The 23367-nt window shown below is 43.8% G+C and overlaps 1 protein-coding gene across 1 annotated transcript in view; it reads right to left on the bottom strand.

Annotated features, from left to right (window-relative positions):
- Positions 1–1168: 1168 nt before the first annotated feature.
- Positions 1169–23367, bottom strand: part of LOC115502274 (zinc finger protein 154-like) — a 39420-nt gene continuing 17221 nt past the window's right edge. Inside the window, exons 1-3 of the mRNA XM_030297501.1 lie at positions 11341–11560; positions 8458–8581; positions 1169–6923 (exon numbers count right to left, since the gene is read on the bottom strand). Coding sequence (XP_030153361.1) covers positions 5254–6923; positions 8458–8581; positions 11341–11508 — 1962 coding nt within the window. The 5' untranslated portion in view covers positions 11509–11560 and the 3' untranslated portion in view covers positions 1169–5253. Of the gene's footprint in view, positions 6924–8457; positions 8582–11340 lie in introns of the transcript that reaches the window.

Below are 23367 nucleotides of genomic sequence, written 5' to 3'. Positions count from 1 at the left end.
ATTGTCAATGACTTCTCAAATACCAGTTTGTAAATCATTCATTCTTGTGCTCTACACACATACTACAGAATCAATCTCTGCATCTTAGATTGAACCAAGAGATGCAAAAACATGGTTGGAATAAATTTAAAGACCTGATCTGAAAAGGATATAAAAATATGGAAAATTTAAGGCTTAAGAAGAAATGAAGACTATAATACATTTCAAAAGTCTGCTTACTGATACTATAGGATATAAAAGAAATGATTTGTCTTAACATAGCGTAACAGAAAGGGAAGTATTAATTTTGTCATGCTTTACAAGGGATGAGCTCTTTACCCTGACAAACAGAATCATGCTCATAGTTGTTTTACCAAAAACAAACCAACAAACAAACAAACAAACAAAACCCCAAAATTGTTAAACTGTGATTCTGAACCATGGCCTTGACCTTGACTTCTAGGTCTAGACAAGCATGATCCCTTCTCACCTACTTTCTCTTTGGAATATTCTTCCCAACACTCTACACTTAGTAAGTCACTGCACAGTATTCATTCCAGACATAAAAATATATTCTCAAGGAATGTTTCCTTGAGCTTTGAGACCTGGTCTTCCACTGGGTGTACTTTATCATATTCACCCAGTCGACCTTCCAGCAGTTATATTAATTTACATTTTGTAATAATTTGTATAGATGTATGCTTACAGGCTCTGTACTAGATAAACTATTTTTTCAAATTATGCCAAAGCTACGATGTACCTGGGATAGATTTTTAAATTTTTTAACGTTTATTTATTTTTGAGAGACAGAGAGTGACAGAGAACGAGCAGGGGAGGGGCAGAGAGAGAGGGAGACACAGAATCTAAAGCATGCTCGAGGCTCTGAGCTGTCAGCACAGAGCCTGACACGGGGCTTGACCCCATGAACTGTGAGATCATGACCTGGGCCAAAGTTGGACGCTTAACCGACTGAGTCACCCAAGTGCCCCTTATCTTTTTTTTTTTTTAATGTTTATTTACTTTTGAGAGACAGAGACAGAGTGCGAGCGGGGGAGGGGCAGAGAGAGAGGGAGACACAGAATCCGAAACAGGCTCCAGGCTCCAAGCTGTCAGCACAGAGCCTGGCACAGGGCTCGAACTCATGAACCAGGAGATCATGACCTGAGCTGAAGTCAGAGGCTTAGCCGACTGAGTCACCCAGGTGTCCCTACAACATGCACTTTTTTAATGTGGTGACATTCTGTATTTTGTGACTGGGATTCCAGTAGGAACTGGCATAACTTCAGTGAATGTATTCATTGGTGAAGCTGAGTTAGCAGGAAATCCAAAAGGCTGTATTATAACACTGGCAATAGTTTAACCCATCAAGATGAACGGCCCACTTTCTTTGATGGTCATGAAAATTATAAAAAGACAATGGCTACACTTCAAATTAAGGCCAAAAGGATTGGACTATAGTTAAAAGAGCTGGTAAGATTAGTGTGTTCCTGATGGTCCCTGGCAGCAATATCTGACCCTTATATTCTAAAGGAATATAGAAACTCACAATAATCTTTTATGTCTCCAAACACAGTGTGTTGTCTTCAGAGAAAAATTAATAAACATATTCTGTATTTTTGTTCCATGTGATGAATTAAAAGATCCTCTTCCATTGCTCTATTTCTCAATGTTAGTTCAGATAAGGCTTTTTGCATGATTTCAATCTTTTATTATTTTTTTTTTTACCTGTATAGAAGTACAACTGGCAAATAAAATTATATTTAAAGTGATGATCTGATATATGTACACACTGACAAGGGAAGACTGAGGCTTTTGATTTGCAGATTTCAACTTCCTATTAGAAAAGTTAAAAATTTTTAAAAACAGAGACATGTGAATTTGTAAACTGCTGAAGAAATAACTTTGAAACAATGTTTTGACAGATGGAAGTTAGAGAAGTCTAATTGTGTTAAGCATCAAGAAGTATAGTTTATATACATGTCTGTACTGTACACATCTGGATTATTCAAGGGCAACTCATGATTTTTAATTATAGAAGTAATATTAAACTATATAAAAATATTAACACCGTGACTAATTTTTCAGCAAACAAAAGAGGTTAAGTGAACAGACTTAAAAAAACACATGTAATAAAAGCCATAATATCCTAACTGCATTCAAACTGCCTTCAATAACTCAATTAATAAAATTCAGTATTAACATATATATTCAAAAATATGTTTTGTGTATTCAAGTTATCAGAGTCATGAGAGTCCTTAGATTTGGGAAATTCTTAAGAGGTTATGCACTGACTTGTTAGGATTACAAGTAAAATAACCCACTAGTATGCATGGGGATAAATAGAAGAACGACCATGAAAATGATAAATAATGATGGAGGATTGTGACAGGTTTAATGGGACTTAACAGTCTTATCCATGGACATATTGTAAACAGCCATTTACAATGGGATGTAAGTACGTATGAAAATATCAAAATGTACATTTAAAATATGTGCAGTTTAAGTTAATCATACTTAAACTCTTTTTGCAAAACATGTGTTTAAAACTTGCCACTTACTAGTCATTCTTATTGTTTTATTACCTATGTTCCTGAAGAGATTAGTGGGTACTGTATCAGTACTTTGGGAACAGAATATAATGAGAGGTTACTAGGAATATCTTACCAACTCCATGTTCAGTGACACCACTTTGGCGATTTGCATTTACCATAACGGGAGTGTCTATGCCAGGGATTGCCAAAGACTAAAACCTAGGCTTGATTTAATGTGTCGCTGAGTTAAGAAAGCAGAGATGTATTAATGCAGATTAAACGTATAAATCTAGTGCATGTGGCTTTTCAATTATGAGGACAAAAAGTTGAGGGAGAAAAATCTGGTATTCAAAAACAATTGTTCCATGTAATAAATACATAAGTACATGAAAAGAAAATAGGTTAAGAGGTTACAAGCACACATTTTACCAAAGAAGATAAACAGATGATAAAAAGAATGCATGACAAATGTTCAACATCATGAAATACTTTGGGAAATGGAATTAAAACCAAAGTGGCTTATGGCTACACACTTATCTCAAGGGCTAAAATTTAAAAAGATAGACCATATCTAGTGTCAAGGTTCCCAGAGAACTAGAATTCTCATGTACTACTGGCGGGAAGGCAAAAGAGAGTAACCATTACAGATCACGGTTTCACATTTCTTAAAACACGAAGCGTTCACCTACACGGTAACAGTTTTAGTTACTATAACAAGAGTTATAACAAGAGAAAACATATATCCACATAAAGAACTGAATGTAAATATTCATAGCAGCGTTTTTTGTAAACACCCCACGCCCAGAAATAACCTATCTGTCCAGAACAGATAAATGGATAAAGTCATTATTCATAGAACAGAACGCTACTCAACAATAAGAAATAAGCATCATTGTTGAATTTCCATAAGTATGCAGAATGAAGGAAACTAGTACAAAAAATATGCATATACTTAATAATGCCTATTTAAATTATAGAAAATACAAACTAACCTAATGTAAAGGAAAGAGAATTGATGGTTGCCTGGAAGGCTGGATAAGGCAGGGAGAGACACTATATGAGCACAAAGTAAATATATCATGACAAATATGTGCATTTTCATGAGTAATATGGTTTCATTACTTTATACATATGTCAGAGTTTACCAAATTGATAACATTAGATAAGTGTATTTTTTTGAGTGTCAACTATACAAATTATACCTTAACAGAGCTTTAAGAAGTGGTCCAAAATACAAGCCCAGATATCCTTTTTTAGGAAATTAGGTTGGCAACCCTATATGGACTCCACCATCTGTACCCTCATGCCTGGGGAGGGGCAGCCTTCCCTCAGTGGTAGCAAATATTGGCAGCATGAAGACTGCTCCCACCTGAATCTACAAGAATGATGGCTGGGTCACGAAAGACACATCCTTGGACAGCAGGTTCAGCCTTCTCTCTATCCTTGTTTTTCTGACTCTAGAGCAATGACCTGTTGAACAGCCCAGAGAGGCTATGAGAATCCACAAAACCTTTAGAATATTTAGTTCATCAATGACCTTGGCTACAAGAAATAGTTATGGAGGTCCTGAGAATTTCTGTACACATCAATCATATAAGTCACAGTTCTGGAATGTTTAGAAATGAACTTTTAGGTAAGGCACATTCCATCTAATTTACTGCAGTCTCCTTTATGCCCTATGAATCCATGTTTTTGTTCCAATTACAGTTCCACCTGTATTTCTAGTCTTACAGCAAATGACACTGAAATTTTGTACATCGTGGCACATGGCTCCTTTGCAGGACCTGAGGAAGAAGTCCCCTGAATATTGGTGGGAATTATGTGATATATACAGCAAACAAGAGAATATAATTTATGTTGTTCAAAGAAGCACAGGGAGGTTGTTACCACAAAGGTCTCCTCTTTCAGGTGACCCCTGACCTCCCCCCAAATCTCGGCACCAAGTTGCTAAGCACCACAAAGTCCTGCAGTCTTTCTTTCAAAGCACTGGGCACCAATGCAAACTAGACCAATATTGGACAACTGCTATTTTCCACCATCATACCGTCCTTCCTGAAACACAGGAAGTATGGGATCCCCACAAAATTTGCTGGTCTCTACCTGCTGATAGATCACAATTCTGCTTTCAAATCACCTCACACAGTGAATACAACCACCAAAATCAAAGGTGCAGAAACAAAGACCTTGACCAAAAGAACATAAACCAACCCAATGTGTAGCAAGCAGTTCCCATGCTGGTGAATTAGAACCGGGAAGAATTCATCACAAGCATAATGTGAGAACAGCGTTCCTGAAAAGAAATAGGTCCTTCTTAACAAGGTGAGGATGGGTCCTCTGGACCAAAACTGGGTCAGGTCCACTCCTTAAAGTCAGAGAGAAAGGAATGAGGCTCTCCCTAAGCGCTCAGGCTATTCACAGTTTCCTCAGGCAAATGGGAAAACGGAAGAGGCTAGCTTCTCTGCGTACTCTGGATGATGACTGACCTACATTGTGCAGATGGGCCAGGTAGTAGAGGTGAATGCCCTCGGCCACAGAAGCTGGCGGTGACATAAATACGGCAGTAGCGCTGGACAGGTGAAACCGTACAATGCATCCTCCTAAAGTCTTGCATGTACCTTAGACTTAGGAATCTCACAAAGTTTATGTTGAGATAAAAGATGTTTAAATTCAGGAAAATGTCTCTCACACACAGTCTCCTTTAGTGTTGTACACTGAATGAAGAAATAAAACATAACCAGCACAATTAAGGGTTTTCTCCAGTATGCACTCTCCGGTGTCTAAGGAGGTTAGATTTGCGGCTAAATGATTTCCCACATTCATTGCATTCATAAGGCCTTTCTCCAGTGTGAACTCTCTGATGTTGAATGAGGTCAGATTTGTGGGTAAAGGGTTTCCTACATTCATTGCACTCATAAGGCCTTTCACCAGTGTGACCTCTCTGGTGTTGAATGAGGCTAGAGCTTTGGCTAAAGGTTTTCCCACATTCGATACACACATAAGGCTTCTCTCCAGTGTGAACTCTCTGGTGCTGAATAAGGCTTGCACTTTGGCTAAAGGATTTCCCACATTCCCCACACTCATATGGCTTTTCTCCAGAATGAACTCTCCGGTGTTGAATAAGACCAGAGCGTTGCCTAAAAGATTTCTCACATTCATTGCACTCGTAAGGTCTTGTGCCAGTATGAATCCTCTGATGTTGAATGAGGTCAGATTTGCGGGTAAAGGATTTTCCACATTCACTGCACTCATAAGGTCTTTCTCCAGTGTGAACTCTCTGATGTTGAATAAGGATAAATTTGCGGCTAAAGGATTTCCCACAAACACTGCACCCATAAGGCCTTTCTCCAGTATGAACACTCCGGTGTCGAATGAGGTTAGAAAACTGTCTAAAGGACTTCCCACATTCACTGCACTCATAAGGTCTTTCTCCACTGTGAATTCTCTGATGTTGAACGAGTTCAGATTTGCAGCTAAAAGATTTCCCACAGTCACTACACTCATAAGGCATTTCTCTAGTGTGAACTCTCCTATGCCGAATGAGGTTAAAGATTTGTCTAAAGGATTTCCCGCATTTGCTGCAATTATATGGTTTTTCTCCAGTGTGAACTCTCTGGTGTCGGAAAAGGCTAGAGCTTTGTCTAAAGGATTTCCCACATTCACTGCATTTATAAGGCCTTTCTCTAGTGTGAACTCTATGGTGCTCGATGAAGTTGGATTTGTAGCTAAACGATTTCCCACATTCACCACACCCATAATGTATTCCTCTAGTGTGCAGTCTCTGGTGGTGAATGAGTTTGGATTTGTGGATAAAGACTTTTCCACATTCACTGCATTCATAAGTCCTTTCTCCAGTGTGAATTCTCCAGTGTTTCCTGAGACTGAAGTTATGGGTAATTAGTTGTCCACATTCTCTGCATCCATAAGGCTTTGTACCACTGTGAATTCTCCAGTCTTTAATGAGGTCAGAAGTCTGGCTAAAGCATTTCCCACATTCACCACACTCATATGGCCTTTGTCCACTGTCAATTTGTTGGTGCCGCACCAATCTGTAGTTGCAGCTGAAGGTTTTCCCACATCTGCCACACTCATACAGCCCTTCTCCAGAGCAGACACTCTGATGCTGACCCAGTGCATGGTTGTGGCGGACAGCTTTTTCACATTCACAACAGCTGTAGTGACTTTTTCCACTGTGAAAGGCCTGCCCGCTCTGGTTGCCCCTGTGTGGCTCCTCACTGTTGGGAGTGGTCTGGTGCTGCAGAAGTCCCGAGGTGGCTGGGAAGTCCTCGCCCACCTTCCTACAGGTGAAAGGCTGTCTTGACACAAAGATGTTGCAGCTCTTCAAACACGAGGCTCTGTCCACATCCCTTTTCCAGGGCTTCTCCCCACTGCCATGCCTCTGTTGCTGGTGAAGGTCTGCATGGAAAGAGAAACATCTCACACACGTGCCACCCAAGCATGGCTTCTGCCAAGGACATCTTGCTTGGGGCTCAGCATGGTGCAAGATATCCTTCGAGGCTGGGATACACATCTCACGGGGGTGGATCTTCTGGGTGGACGGACCTGCCTGAGAAGCCCTGAACTGGGACTCTCCTACAGACACAGTCTGCTCAGAAGGGGCCCCTTCATCTTCCGTCCCATGCCGACAACCTGAAAGCACAGAGGTGCTGACGAGATGCTGACTTGGTGAGAGGAGAGAGCTCCATTACCAAGGTGTACCAGACACAACTTGGGTCCATGAAATTGCTGTGAGAACAAGGGAGCTGGAGGCAGGCCGAGGTAGGGGCGGCTTGACAGTACTGGGCCTCTGAAGAAACCTGAACAGAAGAAACCTCAACAGACAAAGCACAGAAGCATAGGGTGCACCACATGGAGGAGAAACTCCTGCCTCCTCACTCCTCCTTCAGTAGGACCTTGTCTGCTCGAGACGTGGGCATGCTGTGTGGGAAGGCTGGTTGTGTCCTGTCCCCCGCAAAATTCAACTGGAACTAAGTAGCTGGTTCAAGGACTATGTAAGGATATGTGCACACCTCATGACACCATGTGCAGGTCAATGTTGGAGAATATTGTAGAGGGAGCAGTGCAGAGGAACTGGTGGCCCATGGAGGCCACAAAGGTGGAAGGAGCCACGAGCCAGAAGTCTCAGATGAAATGACAAGTCAGCAAAGTGTTAAGTATGTAGAAGAAAAGGTAGAAACAATATGTGGCTAGTGGTACTTGCACCAAAACACCATTGAACACATGGCAGGTTCCTGATATGATCTGAACACAGCCCTGAGGTCATGCCCACCTCCGGATGCCACACACCAGGGCCAGGCCTCTTGTGAGACCATCTTGCCATGTCCACCCTGTGAAACAAGCAGTGTTTTTCCTGCACTCTCCACTGTATAACTCCTTAGAACCTGAATGATGCAAGTCTTAATGAAAGACACACGGTGGGTGGCCACCACTGGCCCCAGGCAACTTGTCATGCAGTAATATTCAGGAGAAAAATACTACAAAATACAGCTGAAGGAGGGTCTTAGCCCATGGTTCATGTAACCAAGAATAGCCCATGGTTCATGTAACGGCCATGACCTGGCACAGGCAGTCACACAGAACTGTTAGCTAGAGAAAGGGGGCAAAACTGGAGGCCATGGATCTGGAAACAGTCACCTGCCAGGGACAGGACAAGCAAGGTGGAATCCATTAAGTTAACTGCAAGACTCCAGACTCCCAGACCCTCCTCTGCACTTTCTGAGGCAACAGGTGTGAGGGATGATTAGGGAGTCCATTGCTCTGGTCACTATACACAGCTCAGCGCTGGCACCCACCACACACATAACAAGAAAGTGTGGAAATCAGATCCCATGATCCAGCTGTGGGAAAGACAGAGCTAACTCTGGCGGGGGGGGGGGGGGGGGAGGCACGACATCACCTCAGAACACCAGGAGCAACGTAACAGTCTTACCCAGAGATGCTACAAGTGCAAAGGTCTCCAGCATCACGTCGCAGTACAGGAGTCTCTGAGTCTCGTCAAGGAGCCCCCATTCCTCCTGGGAGAAGTCAATGGCCACATCCTCAAAGTTCACATCCTGTCATAATGTGGACAGTTCACTCAATGATCAACATCTCTCCTAGGAGTCCAAGTTCATCATGCCCCCTGCCCTCCACATCCATCCTTGGCTCACTCTACTCCACGCCTCAGAGGAAGTATCAGGCCTCTCCTCACGTTCCCACTGATACTATGTCTTCTCACGACAACAGGCAGATGGGCAGAGGGAGGATATCTGAACTGTGGACCTGGCATCGTAGCCACCTTGCCTCTTGTCAAAGTAGTTGGTGTCAAATGAACACAGGTCAGGGAGAGGAGTTGGCTATACAAGGAGGGTGTGAATGCTGTGACTCTGGTCTTATCAGGCAATACCGCTAAAGTCCTCTGGATCATCCCTCCAAGACAGAAAAATTGTGGCATTATCCTTCATCCTTACGACCTCAATTCCAGGCCCTGGGGTCATGCGTCCACACTCCCTCTCCATGTGCACGTCACTCTTGGCACACCTCTCACAACTGCACTCCCACAACTCCTACCCATCACTATAGTCATCTCCTTGGCCTCTACTTGTCACTCAGCATATGTGGGCCAGTTTCAAACAGGATCAAATACTACTCCAGACTCTGATGGTCCCCACTGACAGACACAGCCTTGAGTCCTACTGCGAAGGCCTCCCTCCCTGTTCCTTGCTCCAACCCCACTACCTAAAAATGAAAGCAGATTTCAGATACCCATGGCTCTCCCCCACTTGTCCTGCATGCGCTTTATGTCCCCTCTCCAGTCACATGTTTCTTCTCTCCGTCTAACCTGCGTTCAAGACTCAGCTGCCCAGTGAGTCTCATAAATGACCACTTGTGCTCCTAAGCAAATACACCAGCCTCACCTGAACACCTAAGCCCCCACCAGACACAACAAAATCCTGGTGAGTCTGCAGACGTGAATAAGCACCAGCCCCCATCTCAATGTCACCTTGTTTGAATTACTCCTATGCCTCCACATCTATCTCATGTCCACTTTTCCCCTGGAGTCCCTGGCCACATCCCAAACCATGCAGTCTCCCCTGCCCTCTCTATGATCGCTTCTCTCCCCATCTGTGTTGTGGCACCCACATCCCACAACCAGTGAGCCAGGCAGGAAACCTGGTCCTCAGGCCTACCCTCTGCTTCCTGGGCTCCTATTACCACTGTCATCCTGACCAGGAATCCCCATATTTTTTTTTAATGATTTTTAAATTTATTTTTGAGAGAGAGACAGAGACAGAGCGCTGGGGGGGAGGGGCAGAGAGAGAGGGAGACACAGAATGCGAAGCAGGCTCCAGGCTCTGAGCCATCAGCACAGAGCCCGACACAGAGCTTGAACCCACGAACCGTGAGATCATGACCTGAGCCGAAGTCAGGTGCTTAACCGACTGAGTCACCCGGGTGCCCCAGGATTCCTCCTATTAAGTAACCTACAGCTCCTCCCTGGTCCGCACTCTCCACCACCTTTTGGAGAAGCCTACATCCTGACCTGTCCTGAAACATCTCATACCCTTAACAGACCGAAAAGAAATCTTCTGATGTCCCCAATGAAAATTACTCTTCCTAGCTTCCCCATCTCAGCCGACGGAGCTTCCATTCTCCCAGCTGCCAAAGCCAAAACTTCATCACCTCTGAGCCCTACCTCTCTGTCCGTACCTCAAAATTAGAAAACCCAGGCAGCCACACCTCAAACACTGACACAGAATCCAACCACTTCTCCCACCTCCACAGCCACCACCCTGCTCTGGCTACCATCACACCGGCCCAGACTACTGCAGTAGCCTCCTCCCTTACCTTCCCAGCACCACCATCACAACTGCACTCCTCTCCACGCTGCAGCCGCAGGGAGATCACCTGCCTTCACTGCTCCAATCCCTCCCACAGCATCGGACACCTGGCTGTCCAGACCTGACTCCTCCCAGCTCCCCTGAGGAACAAAGGTTACCCGCAGGTTCCCGAACTCTCCAAGCCTTTGCACGTCCTAGTACCTATGCCCGGGACCCCTTCCATATCTCACTGCACTGGTTGCCAAAAATAGGAACCACTCTGTAACTCTGGGCCTGGAGTTAGGACCCTGCGCTTGATGTCTCCTCCAAGTTCCCAGACCCGGCGACCGGAGGACTGGCAGAAGAGTCACAGCACACCATTATCCCAAAGCACGTGCGGGGGTGGGGTCTAGGGACGCCCTAGAATAAGCTCCACAACCCAGCACGCCTAAGCCAGGATCCAGGGGCTCAGGCGGCTAAGTACCTTGGCCCAGCGCAGGACCCGGAGACAAGACGAACGCGCTACTTCTGGGCTCCTGTTCTCAGTGCACTGTCGCCACTTAGGCGATCTTTACAGAACTCAACTTTCCTGCTCCTATCATCACCCCTCTTCCCGTCTGTCCCTCCTGTGAGCAGTTGCAGGAAACCTGTTAGAACCCGATCTCGGGCACCGTCCCTCTATTGTCCCCAACTCTTCGTGGCTCCCAGCGTCCCGAGAAAGAAGGTACAACTCCTAAGGCCTTCGCCTCACACTCTGTTGCCTGTAGACACAAAACAGAGCCTGGGCTTCCCCAGTGCTCCCGGCCCGGTCGCACCTCTAAGTCTCTGCACCGAGCGGCCCCTCCCCTTCAGCCCGCTCCCGCACCCCGTCACGCAGGCGCTCAGACCGACCCGGGGTCCCCGCCCGCGAGAGCCTCCCGGCGCGGACACCGGGACCTGGGCCGCTGGGACGCGACCAGGCGCCCCGCGCTCGGTGGGGGAGGGCGGAGAGGGCCCGGGGATCGCGCGTTTACCTCAGCCGGGTCCCTACGCGCGGCCGCCGCCATCGGACTCTGTAGGCGGAGCGCAGCTGTGGGGCGCGGAGATCTCGATCCCAGGCCGTTGCGGGTCACCCCGTGGCCGCCGCCTCCAAGGCTCAGAGCCGCGTCTCTGCAGCCGGGAGAACGTCTTCCTTGCCTCATGGGGCGCCGACCCAGTTCTCCGGAGCCTCTGAGTGAACTGACTCGAAGGAACCCAAAATGACCGCCAAGAGGCAGACGCCGGAAGTCCCGCCCTAATCTGATGCGTCGCACGGAAATGCACCTGTTCTGGGCTTTCATTGGGTCAACTCCGCAACTCTTGTGCGCATTGCCGTTTGGGTAATGGAGTTTCCTCAGCTCGAGGGTCTAGTTCTTGACCTCCGCCAGTAAAGTTTTCCCGGTACCACGAGTGTCTCAGAAATAAGAGGACTTTAGCCTTCAGGGAACGGAAGCTGTTTATTCCTTTAAATTTTTGTTTTGTTTTGTTGTTTGTTTCTTTTGAGAGAGAGCAGAAGAGGGGCAGAGAGAGGGAAAGAGAGAATCCCAAGGAGGCTCTGCACTGTGAGGGCAGAGCCCGAGAAGAGGCTTCAACCCACCAACCCTGAGATCCTGACCTGATCTCAACCTTTCAATTATTCTCAAATGCTACAGATTTAAATATACACAGTCTCTTTCAGACTCAAAATGCATCCACTCTTAGCAACAATGTAATAAACATTTTCTTGCTATTCAAACGCATGTAGTCAGAAGGATTAGGCGATTTTGTAACTATGTATCTATAGTCAGGGCCATGACTTAGAAAGAAACAGTGATGTTTAGGCCGCCCTGGAAGTAGGGGACAAGGAGTTATTTCTGCAACTGGTTCCCACAGAGAACATCTTTCCTGCCTGTATTTTCAGTGATTGTGTGCAAATCACAAAGCAACAGTGTTTATCCATTTAGTATTTCTTCATTTCTTAAGATATAGTCAAATCCTTTACTACTCTGACATCTATCTCAAAGGGAGTGTAACTTATTTTTTTTTCCTTTTGTTATTCACATTTTTATTTATTTATTTATTTATTGAAATTAGAAATTGCTTTTATTAGAAATTTCTTTTTTTTATATATATATATGAAATTTATTGACAAATTGGTGGGAGTGTAACTTATTAAATTCTGTTTTGTTATGTGACAGTTGTTATAGCATTCTCAGAGTGCATATGCAAAGGAAGGATCTGATTAAAAAAAAAAAAAAGAGTTAAGCTGAACCCAATCTTGGCATCATGATTCTTTTTAATCAGTTTTGTCTTGGTGGACTGTAGTCTTTCTCATTGTAGTTTTAAATTATAATTTCATAATGACTAGAGTTGCATAACTTTTCTAGGCTTAATGACCATTGATATATGTTCTTTAATGAATATGTTGTTCAAATATGTTGCCTATTTTATTTTTTGTCTTTTTTTCTAATTAATTTCTATGATTTCTTTTGTGTATAGTCCTTCAGGTTAGATATTCACAAACTTGTTTCTACCACTCTGTGTTGCATTTTTTAAATTTGCATCCAAGTTAGTTAGCATATGGTGCAATAATGATTTTAGGAGTAGAATCCAATGATTCATCCCCTGCATACAACACCCAGTGCTCATCCGAACAAGTGTCTTCCTTAATGCCCCTTGGCCATTTAGCCCATCCCTCCACCCACAATCCCTCCAGCAACCCTCAGTTTGTTGTCTATATTTAAGAGTCTCTTATATTTTGTTCCCCTCCCTGTTTTTTATATATATTTTTGCTTCCTTTCCCTTCAGTTCATTTGTTTTGTATCTTAAATTCCACATATATGTCATATGATACTTGTCTTTCTCTGACTAATTTCGTTTTGCATAATACACTCTAGTTCCATCCACATTTTTGCAAATGGCAAAATTTCATTCTTTTTGATTGCCGAGTAATACTCCATTGTGTATATACACTACATCTTCTTTATCCATTCATCTGTCAATGGACATTTGGGCTCTTTCCATACTTTGCCTATTGTTGATAGTGCTACCATAAACATTGGGGTGCATGTGCCCCTTTGAAACAGCATTCCTGTATCCTTTGGGTAAATACCTAGTAGTGCAATTACTGGGATGTAGGGTAGTTCTATTTTTAATTATTTGAGGAAGTTCCATACTGTTTTCCAGAGTGACTGCACCAGTTTGAATTCTCACAAGCAATGCAAAAGGGTTCCTCTTTGGGGCGCCTGGGCAGCTTAGTCGGTTAAGCATTCAACTTTGGCTCAGGTCATGATCTCGCAGTTCATGAGTTCGGGCCCTGCCTCGGGCTCTGTGCTGATGGCTCAGAGCCTGGAGCCTGCTTCGGATTGTGTCTCCCTTTCTCTCTGCCCCTCCCCAGCTCGCTCTCTCTCAAAAATAAATAAACGTTTAAAAAAAAAAATGTTCCTCTTTCTCTGCATCCTCACCAGCATCTCTCATTACCTGTGTTGTTAATGTTAGCCGTTCTGACAGCTGTGAGGTGGTATCTAATTGTGGTTTTGATTTGTATTTCCCTGATGATGAGTGATGTTGAGCATTTTTATTTTGAATTATTCCAGTGTTTTTAGGGTTGTCTTTACTTTTCCTAGCAATTCCTCAATACTCCAATGTCTTGGTTAATAATCCTTTTATTAAATTTTCCCTATTCAAATTAATGTGGAGGTTATTTCCCTTGATTGAATCCTAACTATTAATGAATTGGTTCTGTCAGTAGCCCTAGTAGATAAACCCATGAGGATGCAATTTGGGAGTTGGTTTGGCCAAGCCCTTGGGCTTGAATGAAGTGCTGAACACCTAGCCAGTAGGAAATGGGATGCTAATGACCCGTGGTGTGCAGTGACATCATCATGAATCCATTACCTAGTGTTGATTATGACGAAGAGGCAGCACATGCCTTGCAGCACATGCCTTGAGATCAAGTGGGTGCTGCAATGAGTATTAAGGCAGTGATCGTAACTACAAAGACTATGATCTGGGAAGGATTCAAGTTCATGTTATTGCTTACAAAGAGAAAATGGTAAACTCAAGACCATTATCTCTCAACTCAATTCCCAATATGAGAAAGAGAAAATTTTTAGGGTAGCCCGAAAAGAAGCCCCGATTTCTGTAGCTGCAGCATTCCTATTGCTGAAAATCAAAGTATTAAATTAAGGGCTTGCTGAATTACAATGACTTTTGAATACACAGTTTCACAATGTTTCTCATGTGAAAGTTAGGTCATTGATTGATAAAGTGGGATTCTGACTCTTGGAACGGGGCCATCTGGTTGGATGCAAAGAAACCAACAATTTGGAACTCTAAGTCAATCTGAGTCTCTTTTACCAGGTGTGTGAAGAGACTAGCCTTCCTCTGTTAATATCACCTGGGCAGATGCCTATAAAGGAATGCCAAATCTCTACAAGACTCACCACAACAACCTAAAACTAGTATCAACTGAGCACGATCCAGGGAAATAAGAGGAAATAATGGACCAAGATGGATTGTGATATTTTGCTAGTATATACTATCAGAAACCTGGGGATCAAGTGTGGGTATGGGTTCTAGGACTATTTGACCAAGGGGGGTAGAATATATGAACAGATTGGACCAAAGTCATTGATATGGTGCAGTTACTAGAGATTCTGGATTTAGTGTGCTACCTCTTGCAGCTGGAGGTGACTCTAATATCCTACTTGTTGGATTGACTGGCTTGGATTCAGTGGTAGCCTATAGTTAAGGAGGCTGAGATGCTTGAGTTAGTCTGGCATGATATACAAGACAAAATTGAAAGGTTTAGGGATAGGACTGGATAGATCATGTGGAAGATATACATCTACATCTATATTAATCATGTTCTTTTTATTTTCTGTGTTTTATAATGTCGACAACTTAAGAGCCCTACACACTTGGAAGAGACTGCCTCTCCTAAGGATAGCTAATTCCTAGAGATACGAGAAACAACCTGTTCGAGAGCATGCCTTTCATATGCAAACCAACCAGTCCAAAGTCATAGCCCCAACCACTTCCTTTATCTAACTCTCAAACATCACACCAATACTTCCCTTGCTCTGTATCAATGCAAGGCCAGGTAACAGACAATTAGGGACTACCCCTGTGCCCCAAAGCCTGATAGAATTATTCAAACTAGCCAATCCTAAGTGATTCACCGTATCCTGCCTTGCCTTTCGCATGGAAACCAAAGGAGAGGTTTGCGCCCATGTTCTGTCTTCACGCCTTTGTTCCTTTTGACCAACACTGTTGCTACCCCATGTGGCCATGTGTGGCATGGCATGTTCCTGCTCTTGAGAATTTCTTTTTCAAGTAGGCTTCAGGCCCAGCGCGGAGCCCAATGTGGGGCTTGAACTCATGGCCCTGAGATAATGACGTGAGCTGAAATCAACAGCCATACGCTTAATCGACTGAGCCACCCAAGTGCCCCTCCTGCTCGAGAATTATAACTTCTTACAGAGGCATTAACCTATGTGTGTCACCATCCCATCACTCCTATAAATTAAAACCCTGTGGGTATAATGGAACAGTGTGGGGAGAGTGGTGACTGATTCAGTGTTTCACAGAGGAGCACACCAAGGAGTAATTGTCCTTGGGTTACTAACTGGACCATCAAACAGCCTGCAGTGCCTGGAAAGGAATGTCTGGCTGGTGACCCACTTGCACTTTGGCTGCCAGTTCTTTTTTTCATCATTCTACTCTCAAATTTGATTAATGCTTTAGTTTGTGCATCATTGAAAACAAAGTAAATAATTTAATTTTTTCTTTCGTTTTTAAAAAATGTTTATTTTTGAGAGAGAGAGAGTGCAGGAGCAGGGGAGGGGAGGATACACAGGGGGACAGAGGATCTGAAGTGGGCTCTGAGTTAACAGCAGAGAGCCTGATGTGGGGCTCGAGCCCACGAACTGTGAGATCATGACCTGAGCCGAAATCAAGAGTCAGATACTCAACCCACTGAACCACCCAGGCGCTCCCCTTCCTTCCTTCTTTTAAATCTGTTTTGCTGGAACTTTTTGTAAAGAATTTTAGATTGGAATTTTAATAGCCTTTCTAAAGTCAAGAACCAAGCCAAATATTTGCCATCAGATTCACCTGCAATACCTGTAGGTTTGGGTGAATTCCTCTCTTCTTGAGGTCACCCAAATTTCTTGAGGTCCCTGCATCTGCCAGGAAGTGGCATTCTTTACTCATCTGGTAAGGCTGTTAGGAATTCTATAAGCAAGGTATCAGACCAACATTCCCAAGAAGATTCATTGGCTCCATAAGGCCAATCTGAGTTTCTTAAAGCTGTCTGGTCATACTTGAGTCTATGTGTGTCTCTCTTAAAGATGACATTCCCGGAGCACCTGGCTGGTTCAGTCAGTAGAGCACACCAGTCTTGATCTCGGGGTTATGAGTGCGAACCCCACATTGGTTGTAGAGATGACTTAAAAACAATAGCTTAAAAAACTGACATTCCAGTCAAGGCTTTGACATTCCAGTCCAAGCCTTGGTAATATAACCAATCTTTCCAATGGTGTCTTGTTACAAGAACAGATTCTCATTGAACTTACGCAAATAATTTATAATTGCCATAAAAGAAAGAATACTCACTGAGAGCTTCTGAATTCTGGAGGGTTACAGGTAGGGAGGAAAAGATAAATATGTTAATTTGATTACAAATTTCTGTAAGTTGTGGATCTCTTAAGAGAAAAAGTTTCCTTAAATCTGGGAAAGCAAACATTAGAGAACCAGCAATGCTTTGAGCAAGAGTCATTAAAAAAGATCATCATTTTCCTTAATTGATTAAGTTCCATGCTGTTACTTTTTGTTCTGTTTAAAAGTAGCTTTTTCATTAGTTCTGGAAATTCATAGTTTAGTCTGATGATCTTAAGGTTACCAGAAACCTGTATTTCTCAAAAGTCCTTTTCCTGAATCTCCTTGAAGCTGAAACATATTTTGCAAGAGCGTCAGAACAACAACTGTAAATGACACGAGGCAAAAATGGACATGGCTAAAGACCTGATGAGAGCTCAGGTATAATGTAGTTGATAAGAAATTTTGATTATTTTTGTGACACACAGCATTTTAACAATTTGAACGTCAGGTGATGACAATGTACCAAGACATATTAAAACTTTAGGAATTGCCTATAATTTCCTTGAACACTTACAGTTATATTACCCACATAATATTACCTAAAGAGGTTTATCATTAGTTGTTTGACAATGCTTATAAACCAAATAAACCAAATAAACTAGATTAGTCAGTCAAAACACTTTATTTGGGATTTGAATTTCTGAGAATCTGTTAAAAATAAATGAATGAAGGAATGAACACACAGAAAGCCCCAGGATTGTCTTTCCTCAGCATGTGGGAGCCATTTCTTTAAAATGGAAAGATCTTGGAGCTCCTGGCTGCCTCAGTCAGTAGAGCGTGCAACTCTATATCTTGGGGTCATGAGTTCGGGCCCCACCTTGGGCATGGAGCCTACTTAAAAAAAAAAAAGGAAAGATCTTGAGAGCTGTCATTTTGAAATGCAGACATCAAGGGAGATATTTGGCCTATCTCTCAGTTCCCGGAAAAAAGAGGACCCTAACCTTGGTGGGTGCCTTGTTACATTTCAAAAACTACTTCTTGTCATACAGATAAAACAAAGTTTGTTTTTCCTCTGCATAAACTCAACAAACTAACATACACGGTCACTCAAACTACAAAGGCAAAGTTGGGATAAACTATGGGCCAAATGATGCTGTCAAGTGCCCTTACTTGAGGACCAGAACTGTTTATCTTGAAAACATGCATGTGATGACAACATGCAATGATCAGAGGGGTTCTGTCTGCTTGTCGCTATAACAGAGTAAGATTTTTTCTACATGTCTTTGCAATTCTTAAGCTGATTTCTTGTGGTGCACATCACATTCCAGTTTAATACTTATTCAATAATGTGGTATATGAAGAAATCTATTTGGTCTTGGTTCCCTGCGCACTGTTCCTGGCACAGAGCTCCTACAACACTTGTTATCTCCTTAGTAATAGAACTATCTTGTGTCATTCATAACGGAGCCCCCTTGTGAACACCCCTTAATTTATGCTAAAGACTTGTGTTGGGGTGGGGGCCCTAAATACAGTCAGAATGGGGAATGGTCATCAGAAACGAGAATTAGAGGGATAGAACTTGCAGCCCCACCCACCAATCTCCAGGAGAGTGTGCTGGAGGATAAAAAAGATCTATATATCCTTTTCGACATAGAGGTCTGTAAAAACTCTTGAAAAGGAGACGTGAGGAGCCATCCATGAGGACAAAAGCTCCTGCACTGGGGACCCTACTGCACCTCCCCTATGAGTCCCCCTAGAGCGACTATAGCACATCGGGATACGTTCTGGGTCCCCCTATGTTCTTCATCTGCCTCTAAACATATTTCCCTGAGTTCTGTGAGCCACCCTGGCAAGACAATCCAGCAAGAGGAGGGGTCAGGGGATCTGCTCATTTACAGCCAGTCACTGTGAAGCACAGGTGACAACCTGGATTTGAGACTGGCATCTGAAAGGCACAGTCCTGTGGGATCTGGTAAAATCTTCAGCTAGATAGAGACAGAATTAATTCCTTGGCAGTGTTGATGAATACACATATCAAATACGAGTGCGGAGTGGATCTGTAGGCGGGGGAAGATTGTTGTATGTCCCCACCAGTCACCATCACACATGCCTGCAGGAGAAAAGCCTCATCACCTGTGTCACCACTATCTAGCTAGTGTGCATGATTATGGGTCAGTGTGACCAGTTGGACAGCGTCAGAGACTCACTAGGCTGCACCCAGGAGATGGCAAACTCTAATGAACAAACCCCTCAGCAACTTCAACAATTAATAAGAAGGCAAGTGGGACCTGTGGGTTAACATAACTTTTGAGAGAGCGACTGTAGGGCATCAGGATACGTTCTGGGTCCTAGCTACAATAAATATGGCTTAAGAAACAACATTTGTGACGCAATTGAGGAAATTGACCATTAGGAATATGTCAGATTTTTAAAAATGTTTTATTTATTTTTGAGAGAGACAGAGAGAGAGAGAGACACACACACAGAATCCGAAGCAGGCTCTGGCTCCGAGCTGTCAGCACAGAGCCCGATGTGGGGCTTGAACTCATGAACTGTGAGATCACGACCTGAGCCAAAGTCAGACGCTTAACTGACTGACCCACCCAGGCGCCCCAAGAACATATTTGCCAGATTTAAAAAAATGTGTTGTCTGATGGCTGTTGGGACTATGAACCTGTTGAAAATACATCCTCCATGAGTTCTTCTGCATTAAGTGTAATGTCTAAGTAACGTACCGGTGTATGTGAGGACAGATCATACAAAAAGGGCTATGAAATGATAAGTAATGGTGGAAGACTGGGGAAGCTTCATTTTGCTTCATTACACAGTGTTTTCCTGTTTGGTGTATGGTTGCATATCGCCAGAAGAAATGATAAAATGTGGCTTGGTCTGTTCAGACTGCTGTAAGAAATTTTCACAGACGGGGTAGCTTATACACAACATAATTTATTTCTCACAGTCTTGGAGACTGGATGTTGGAGACCACGGTGCCAGCATGGTGGGGCCAGGGCTTCCTGGGGAACCCAGCCCTGTGGAGAGCTCCCACACACTTGTAGAGTTCTACCTGATTCTCGCAGTGAGCATCCCGTGATGTTCTGTGATCTTCTGTGACAGGAGAAGATCCTGTGCTCCAACAGCAGAAAGGAAAAGAAACCATTTTCTTCTTCTTTTTCTTTGAATGTTACCTGTTTTCTTTGTTTGTTTGTTTGTTTGCTTTTTTAAGTAAGCCCTGTGTCCCAGGTGGGCTTGAGCTCATGAGCCTGAGATCGAGAGCCACGTGCTCTACTGACGAAGCCAGCCAGATTCCCCCAAAGAAACCATTTTCAAATATGCCAAAGCATGGTTCTCTGCAAAGTCTGCTTGCAGAAAAAACTGTTTGTTTTGATTTGAGGCAAATTAATGCTCCGAGACTGAATTTGTCTTTATTTAACAGAGGTTCACGGTGGGAATTTCACAAGCTAGTGACATACGAGGTAATCTCTTAATAAGCCAAGGAAGAAAATAACATATCCAAATCAATAGTCAATTAATCACACTATTGTAGCAGGCAGAAGGAGATGAAAGGAGTAACGTCCACATGGAGTGGAGGCAAAACTTGTTCTGAGTTAGTTCTATGGAGAGACGGCAAACCCATAGCTGATGTCCAGCCGCCAGCGCAAAGGGAAGTCCCCTGTTCCTAGAACATGTTGCTCGGGAACGATGATGCCAGTGTTGATGGGCTAGCGGATCTCCTTCCAGGGCCACTGTGGTCTTCCCCACTGGTGTAAAAGAGTGGCCTTTACTATGGCAGGAGCTAATGCCCTAAGGTCTTTGGAGAGCTATTCAGATGAGCAGTTAGCCTTGCCCAACCCAGCACTCTGGGATGGTCTTCTCCAACTCTCAGGAGTTTTGGTCTAAATGGCCCTTAGCCATATTTGCTCCTTCCTATGTTTTTATTGCGAAGTCCCGGCAGGAACCCTCAGCACCTGGGCTACTGAGTTGTTATTGGTGAGAAGAGATGAGTTGATGACGTCTTGATGCAAGTAACCTCATTCTTTTGTCAAAACACGTTACTTCTAAAAACAGATTCATTTTCGTCATCAACGAATGGCTCTCAATCATACCAAACCAATATGCACACTATTTGAGCAGAGCCTAAGTTGCTCAGGATGTACCAGAGCCTAGGTGAACAGAGGGAAGGGAAATATACCTACCTCCAGGCCACTTGATCCATCCTGTCCCAGCCAAGGTGTGGGGGGACACTGACAAGGCACAGTGCGGAAGCACAAACTCACTATATGATTGAGACCTCTATTTTATGTCAGTAATTCATTCCATAAAAGAAAATAAATCTTTGGGGCACTTGGGTGGCTCAGTAGTTAAGCTTCCGACTTCAGCTCAGGTCAGTATCTCATAGCTTGTGAGTTCGAGCCCCATGTCAGGCTCTGGGCTGACAGCTCAGAGCCAGGAGACTGCTTCTAAATCTGTGTCCTCCGCTCTCTCTGCTCGTTCCATGCTCATGCTGTGTCTCTCTGTTTCTCAAAAATAAATAAGCATTAAACATTTTTTAAAAATAATAAAATGAATCTTTAACCTACAAACAAAACCTCTTAATCTCAGAAACTGTGACGATCCACTCATAAGGAACTCAAAGGTTAAAGAGGAAATTTCTGTACCAAACAAATCACAACACTGTTCCAGGCATAAAACAAGACAAAACCAAACAGACCCCTAGTCACAGACGACGTAACAGTCCCCTTCTCCCCACACTAGCGCCGCTCCTGTCTACACCAGTCCCGTTCATGGAGTACTTCACATATAGACCTCAAGACAATATCACAAGGCGTGATGAATGTAAAAAGTCTGCAGAGACCAAGCAAGCCTTCGAACCAGGCTCACACTAGACAGGGATGTGGAAGTGGGAGACTAGGAATTTAATGTTGTTGTTGTTGTTGTTGTTGTTGAGACAGAGAGACAGAGCATGAGCAGGGGAGGGGCAGAGAGAGAGGGACACACAGAATCCGAAGCAGGCTCCAGGCTCTGAGCTGTCAGCGCAGAGCCCGACGCGGGACCCCAACTCACAAACCGCGAGATCATGACCTGAGCCGAAGTCGGACACTTAACCGACTGAGCCACCCAGGCGCCCCAGGAGACTAGGAGTTTAAAACAATTGTGATTAAGATGCTAAGGGCTGTACTGGATAAATTAGACAGCATGCAAGAACAGAAGGGTTATGTAAACTGAGATGGAAATTCCAAACGAACAACCCTCCCACCCCCACCCCCAAAAACAAATACTAGAGATCAAAAGTGTAACAGAAATGAAGAATGCTCTGGTGGGCTTATCAGTAGACTGCACGTAGCTCACCAAGAATCTGACTTGAAGATATCTCAGAAAAACCTCCAAAACTGGGAAAAAACAAACAGAAAAGCCTGGAAGAGAAAACAGATGACACAGCTGTAGGACAACCACAGAAGCTGTCAATTACCAGTTCCAGGAATAATAGAACAAAGAGATACAGGACAGAAGAAACTGAATCAAGAATTTCAATTGAATCCAAATTGCATCAGTCTTGAAACTGAATCAGTCTCCTTTTGGAATTTTTTCCAAAACAGAACGTAGCACCCTAAAATGGCTTCACTGATGCTCTCTCCTCAGTATTTAAAGAAGAAATTGTACCAATTCTCTACAATCTCTTCAGAGGGAGAGGCAGAGGGAATGAGCCCCAACTCCTCAGAGGCTAGCATTGCCCCAGTACCCAAACCAAACAAAGCTGTGACAACGAAGAAAACTATAGACCCAGTCTCTCATGAGGACAGATGCAAAAATCCTCACCGGGATGCCACCACACACCTGTTAGAGTGAGGAACGGGAATGCTGATGACAGCACATGCCGGTGAGGATGGGGGACACCGTGAGCTCTCATTTCTTGCTGGTGACAACGGCACAGCCACTTTGTAAGACACTTGGGCGGTTTCTTTCAGAACTAAAGTTACTCTTACCATACAACCTGGCAACTGTGCTCCTTCGTATTTACCCAATGGAGTTGAGAACAGGACCACTCGGGGCGCCTGGGTAGCTCAGTTGGTTGAGCTTCCGACTTCAGCTCAGGTCATGATCTCGCAGTCCGTGAGTTCGGGCCCCATGTGGGGCTCTGTGCTGACAGCTCAGAGCCTGGAGCTGCTTCGGATTCTGTGTCTCCCTCTCTCTCTGCCCCTCCCCCGTTCACGCTCTGTCTTTCTCGGTCTCAAAAATAAATAAACATTTAAATAAATTAAAGAAAAAAAAAAAGAAAACAGGGCCACTCAAATATCTGCCAGTAATGGTTTCTAGCATCTTATTCAAAATTGCCAAAACTTGGAAGCAATCAAGATGTCTCCTTAGTGGGTGAATGGATCACATTGATATGTGCAGACAAGGATATTATCTAGTTATGAAAAGCAATAAACTATCATGCCATG

Source organism: Lynx canadensis, chromosome E2 (assembly GCF_007474595.2).
Source record: "Lynx canadensis isolate LIC74 chromosome E2, mLynCan4.pri.v2, whole genome shotgun sequence".
Classification (NCBI taxonomy): domain Eukaryota; kingdom Metazoa; phylum Chordata; class Mammalia; order Carnivora; family Felidae; genus Lynx; species Lynx canadensis.
Note: the sequence above shows the minus strand (reverse complement) of the source record. Positions and strands in the feature narration are given on the sequence as shown.